At 48.6% G+C, this 6,176-nt stretch overlaps 1 protein-coding gene across 1 annotated transcript; it reads left to right on the plus strand.

Annotated features, from left to right (window-relative positions):
- Positions 1-4,423: 4,423 nt before the first annotated feature.
- LOC311175155 (olfactory receptor 14A16-like) lies at positions 4,424-5,243 on the plus strand (the record flags this gene model as incomplete). Its single annotated transcript, XM_084240086.1, has 1 exon — positions 4,424-5,243. One exon carries the CDS (start codon positions 4,424-4,426, stop codon positions 5,231-5,233), a length of 810 nt encoding a protein of 269 aa, XP_084096212.1. The 3' UTR covers positions 5,234-5,243.
- Positions 5,244-6,176: the final 933 nt, after the last annotated feature.

The raw sequence follows: 6,176 nt of genomic DNA on the forward strand, positions 1-6,176 counted from the left end.
CCAAGATATGCTTTTGCTACATTTTGTACTATAGGATTTCTGTATTTTCTATTCCCAGATGAGTGAGACCATCCACTATCTGTCTCTTGCTGTCTGTTATTACACTTTATAAAATCCCCACAAGGTCCATCCATATTGACCCATATACATGAGTTCATGTTTTTAATAGCTGTATAATATTCCATTGAGTGTGGACCCACATTATTTATTCCTTCCTCTGTGCACGGCATTTGGGTTGGGGCCATGAACAGCAACGGTGCATGGCATGCCTGTGAACACAGGTGTTGGTGGTCAGCCTTGTAGTGTCTGGGCATCTGGGGCAAACACCTAGCAGAGGTTGCTCCATCCTATGGTTGTTCCGTTTTTGTTGTCTGAAGAAATCTCCAAGCCATTTTCCCAAAAGAGGGGAGAGGCCCTTTCTCTCCCTCCCTAACCTCCTGTTTTGTCCAGTCTCTTGACTGGTCCCTGCTTGCAGGGGAGAGTGACAAGTAACTGCACTTTAACATGTGTTCTCTCACCCTTAGTGCTGTTGAACAATATTGTGTGGATTGAAATCACAATAGGACCCAAAACCATAAAATAGCAGAAAGAAAACATGGGGTGATGCCCTAGGGGACACAGACCCCATAATGTTTACAGGGACACAAATCTAAGGAGAAGGGAAGAAGAGCATGTAGGAACAAGTGCCCCCCCCATACTAGAGCACTCCTGGGCCTCAGAAACTGCTGTGAGCACAGGCCCTGTGTGGGGAGAAGCCATGTACACCCCACAATCCTGGCAAGGGCGAGTGTCTATCACACAAGTGTGTCCCCACCACAACAGGGAGCAGCACCCCAGTCGAGACATGGGCCAAGGCCTAGGCAGACAGTCTCTGAGGAGGTCGCCCAGTGCCTGCAGAGTCCCGGACATGTGGATTCTGGTCCAGACCCTGCTCCGAGCTCGCTGGTGCGTCCTGAACCCCAAATGGATGTGTTTGTTCCCGTCCAGGGATGGGCTCATCCTGCGGAGCCAGCGGAGTCCAGGGCATGATCATGTCAATATTCAGCGTTAACGTCTAATAAGCTGGGCGGACGCTGTCCTGCTGCTTCCTGGGACCACTGAGAGCTGCCGGTGACGACATTTCAGCTCCTCACACTGAGCCCACACTTTCCATCATGTCTCTTTCCCCTCACAGAGTGTGCTGGACACCCAAATCCACGTGGTCTGAGTCAGTTTTCCGAGAGACTTAAATGTGGGGAATGTGCTCCTGGATGCCAAGAAGCTCTTCTCAGCCGAGATTAGCAGGAAGGGCTATCTATACTTTTTCTCAAGTCATGAACAGAACATTCAGATGACACAGATTACCCCATGATACCCGGGGGCAGCAGCCCCAGTTGTCCCTCCCCCAGGTACCCCACAGCCTTCTCCCTGAACCCCTATACAGACATCAGTCCAGCGTTATCTCCTGGCCCTGTTCCCGCAGTCATATCCTCTGCTGAGTAGGAGCAAAGGGGGTGTCCTCTCCCTGGAGGGTACCCGCCCACAGAGTGTGCAGGGCACCCCCTCCCTGCAGGCAGGAGCCTCCCAGGGCAACTGGAAGAGCCAGACCCAGCCCCAGGTAGCGAGATGGGGAACAACCTCTGGTGGACAGGGGGGAAATGCAGGCCTGGAAGGAGGGCCTCAACTCAGCGACAACATGCCAGAAGCTGAGGTCAAAGCTCTGTGCCCTTGAGACTGGGGAGGTCATCATGTGTCATGGACCCCATGGACACTGAGCTGGGCCCACCCACCACGTGGACCCACACTGTCTTTAATAATGGGACCAGCACCTGGTCCCCACGGCAGGTCAGTGGAGGCTGATGGAGTCTGAGGAGGAGGAACCACAGTTCAGTCCCCACAGGAGTCAAGACTAGCAGAACTGCCTCTGGCACCCTCAGTGCACTAATTATCACTGGGATGTGCTGCAGGACGACGCCAATTAAGACAGTCAACAACAACAAAAAATGCACTTGTCCCTCTGGAGAAAGGTCCCGGAGGGCTGGAATCTGGACCATGTCCAACACACGGACACCAGCTCCAGAGCTCAAATAGCCCAGCCCTGAGGACCTGCTCGGTCCATGAGGCAGCACAGGATGAGGTGGAACATGCTGTGAGTGCTCAGAGGTGCCCCACGAGCCCCGGCCATGGAGTGAGAGATCGGGACGCCCTCTGTCCATGCCATGGGGACAACCTCAGCACAGAGACTCGACACGGCAGCGGAATCTTTACCCCCAGACTGCAGGTATTTAGCTCTTAAACAGTTTCCAAGGAGAATCCATTCAGATTGAAATATTTCAGATTTCAAGCTACATTTCACATCTCAGAAAGCACCGTAGTTAAAATATTCAGAAAAGAACTACACATTCTCAAGGTACCAAATAGTTCCGTTTCACACCACAGTATTTTTTATGGGATAAGTTTCAATGGGAGAAATTAACTTTTTCATTAACTCTTCCAAAGTTAGCAACATTTAATACATTTATCATAGAGAATGTTTTGAATTGTGGCCGATGACAATATTGTTTAATAACTGATTTTACCATTCAGCACAGTGAGTGAATAACAAGTATTAAATAAAATCACAACTAATGGAATTATAATGATAAAGAAATATAAGATGGAAAAAAAATAGAAATATAAGATGAAATTTAAAATACTTATTGTTAAAATTCAGAGCTTTATGCCTTTTTGTCCCCAAATTTACAACACATATGTGTCAAGCAGAAATTCAAAAATATTTTAAGCAACGACTGTGGATGGTTTCATGACTCTGACACTAATGTGAGCCTGGCAGGGATGTCTATTCATGGACATGAACTTGGAATTTTTCCAAAACTCCGCCACTCACAGATTGTTAGCAATATTGTAAAATGGAAAAGTGACAGTATTTTAACAGAATTATATGTCAAAATATATCTTATTATTATAAATATTTAAATCAATTAAAAGATTTGACATCTAGACTACTTTGTGCCCTTATTGATAATATTATCTTTATTAAAGTAAGTTTAAATGTTCAAACTAATACATACCTACAAGTTTATTTCCCACATTCTCCTTAAAAGTCAGCGAAATAAGCCAGAAAGAAAAAGAAAAGTACCGGATGGTCTCACTCATAGCAGGAATCTAGAAAACTTAAATAAGGGACCAGGAAAATAAATAACTATAAGAAAGTGAAAATCAAAATCAACAAAAAACTATGAACCAGAGACACTCTGTGGAGGGTAGAGGGTGAGAGGGGAGGGATTGGGGCTAAAATAAGGGGGTTGCAATTGTATGGGGATTATAACAATAAAATTTATTATTAAAAAAATAAAGGAAAAAAATATAAAGTCCTTCCTCCCCAGGGCCTGCCCCTCCGTCACCCCACAGAGGGGGGAGAGGGTGACACTGAGGAGGGTGAGGAAAGAGGGCAGGGCTGCCCCATGTCCAGACGTCTCCACTCACTCACGGGCCTAGGGTGAGGAACAAACCTGCACCAGGGGGACCCGGGGCCCTGGGACCAGCAGGAACAGCCACACGCACAGACCGTCCAGCTCAGCTCCGGAGCGGCCTCCTCCCTACACAGACGTGCATGAGTCTGAGGGGTAGAGAGGGGCCATGAGGGACCCGGGGTGGACGAGCCTATCCTGCAGGAGGGACCTGTGCTTGTGACCCAGGAGGAGACTCTGTGGGAAACGTGGTCTCTGGGTCCTCAGATGTGGGGAGTCAGGGGCAAGGAGATGAGGAGATGAGGGGACGGACCAGGAGGCAGCAGTGAGGCTGCAGGGGCAGGAATATGACAGAGGATGCATAAGGACATGCAGCACGGGGACGCCGAGCCCAGATCATTCAGTTCCAGGACAGTGTCGGGTCCTGGGGAGCAGGAAAACAGGGACCCGCACACCCCATCTCCCTGCACACACGTCCCTGTGGGGCCTCCCCAGACCAGGGCTGTGCTGGAGGAGCAGGGACAGGCTCTCCAAGGTGGGGAGGGGCTGGACATGGTCACGTGTCCTCTTTGGCTGTGCCCCCACAAACTCTGGGAGGTGTGCTGGGCTGAGATGCTGGGGCCTGGGCAGGAGGGGGAACCGTGGGACTGGGAATGACTGGGCACTGGTGATCTGTCAATTCAGTTCACTGAGAGACCTGATATTCAGGTTTTATCATGGTCAATTACAATTTTCATTTCTTCATAAATTTATGGACATATGTTAGGATAATACATCAATAGTGTATTCAAAAGAGATAAAATACAAAAAGACTGCATGATTCTATATGTTGATAACCCATTTTTGTCCAATATTGGAAGATATGACAATGTTTTCTTCCTCTTTATTTTTTTATAAAGATGATGGTTTCAGGGGTGACCAATCTCACATCCGTGACAGAATTCGTCCTCCTGGGGTTCCCCACCTAGGGGACCATGGGTTTCCTGCACCCACTGCTCTTCTCCCTGGTCTACCTGTGCGCCCTTCTGGGGAACGGGCTCATCATCCTCATCACCACACTGGACTGGAACCTCCAAACCCCCATGTACTTCTTCCTGAGGAATCTGTCCTTTATGGACCTCTGCCTCATCTCAACCACGGTCCCCAAGTCTATTGCCAACTCTCTGAGGCACAGCAGCTCCATCTCCTTCCCGGGCTGTGTCCTCCAGGTCTTCTTGATGGTTATGTCAGCAGGTGCAGAGATGAGCCTCCTCACGGTGATGAGCCTTGATCGCTATGCTGCCATCTGCCACCCACTGCACTATGAGGTCATCATGAGCAGGGACAGGTGTCTGCAGCTGACAGCTGTGTCCTGGCTGTGTGGGTGTCTCGATGCTGTGATGCACACAGCTGGAACCTTCTCTTTGTCCTACTGCGGGTCCAGCGTGGTCCACCAGTTTTTCTGTGACATCCCCCAGTTATTGGCTATTTCCTGCTCAGGAAATTTGATGAACAAACTTGTCTCCATTCTCATTAGTGTGGTCTGGGGTATCTGCTGTTTCATTTTCATCGTCATTTCCTATGTGCACATCTTCTCTGCTGTCAGGAAGATCCCATCCACAGAAGGGAAGGCCAAAGTCTACTCCACCTGCCTTCCCCACCTGCTGGTTGTGGTGCTGTTTCTCTCCACTGGATGCTTTGCTTATCTGAAGCCGACCACTGGGACCCCGTCCATGTCTGACCTGGTCATTTCTATGTTCTACACGGTGGTGCTCCCACCTTTAATCCCGTCATATACAGTCTGAGGAACCAAGCCTTGAAGACGGCTGTGGGGAGACTGGTAAATGGCAAATACTCTAAGATGTGAGATTTCATATTGTAAAATTATATCTCCTCGTTAATTCAGCTTTTCCCCTCTAACTCTTACATGTCATCATTTATAAATCATAGGCTTCTTGCATTGGAATTTTTTCCTTTTCCAGAAATTTATATTCTCATATTCTTCCATAAACTCTTGTTTCCTAAAATACTACAATCCTTTCCCCAACTCCTCCCTACATGGTATGCATAGACTGAAACCAGCTCATGGTTAAAAACATGTATTTGTTGTAGAAAGAATGTTCTTAGAACTCAGGCATCACCAACTTTACAAAAATGAAGCAGTGGTAAGAGGGGTAGTCCTTACGAGCGCATGGTCATGAGGTCCCAGTCCTGGGCACTCGGTTCCCACAGCTGATGTGTGTCTCCACTGAGAGGCCCATCTTCGTGGAGTGGAGGGAGACAGAGAGTGGGACACCCCAATCCCTCACAACTTCTTTTTTTTTTTAAATGCTGACGAATTTCGCTCTCAAGATTTTTTTTTTAAGATTTATTTACCTATTTATTTGTTTATTTATACAAACAAGCACTGGGTACAGTCAGAAGTGCAGGAGGGTGAGAGAACTCATCAGAGCCAGAGCGGGGAGCAGAGCAGGCAGAAGGACCGAAGTACAATGCTGAGGGGAGCAGCGGGCGGCAGGAGAGGTCTGCGCGCCATGTGGGACCCTCACCAGCGGCCGGGTTCGTACCAGCACTGCAGAGGCTGCAGGTAGCTTAGGGTCCCAGCGCTCAACCACTGCACCACCACAGGAGGCCCCCTCACGATTTCTAACAGAGCATTTTCCTCTAGGAGAAGTTCATGTTTCTGCTCCAAATTTGTGTTTCTGCTCTCTCTGACTCTGCCAGAGATGGAAGGGTGGAGGTTACTTG

The sequence above is a fragment of the Talpa europaea genome, assembly GCF_964194135.1.
Source record: "Talpa europaea genome assembly, chromosome: 8".
Classification (NCBI taxonomy): domain Eukaryota; kingdom Metazoa; phylum Chordata; class Mammalia; order Eulipotyphla; family Talpidae; genus Talpa; species Talpa europaea.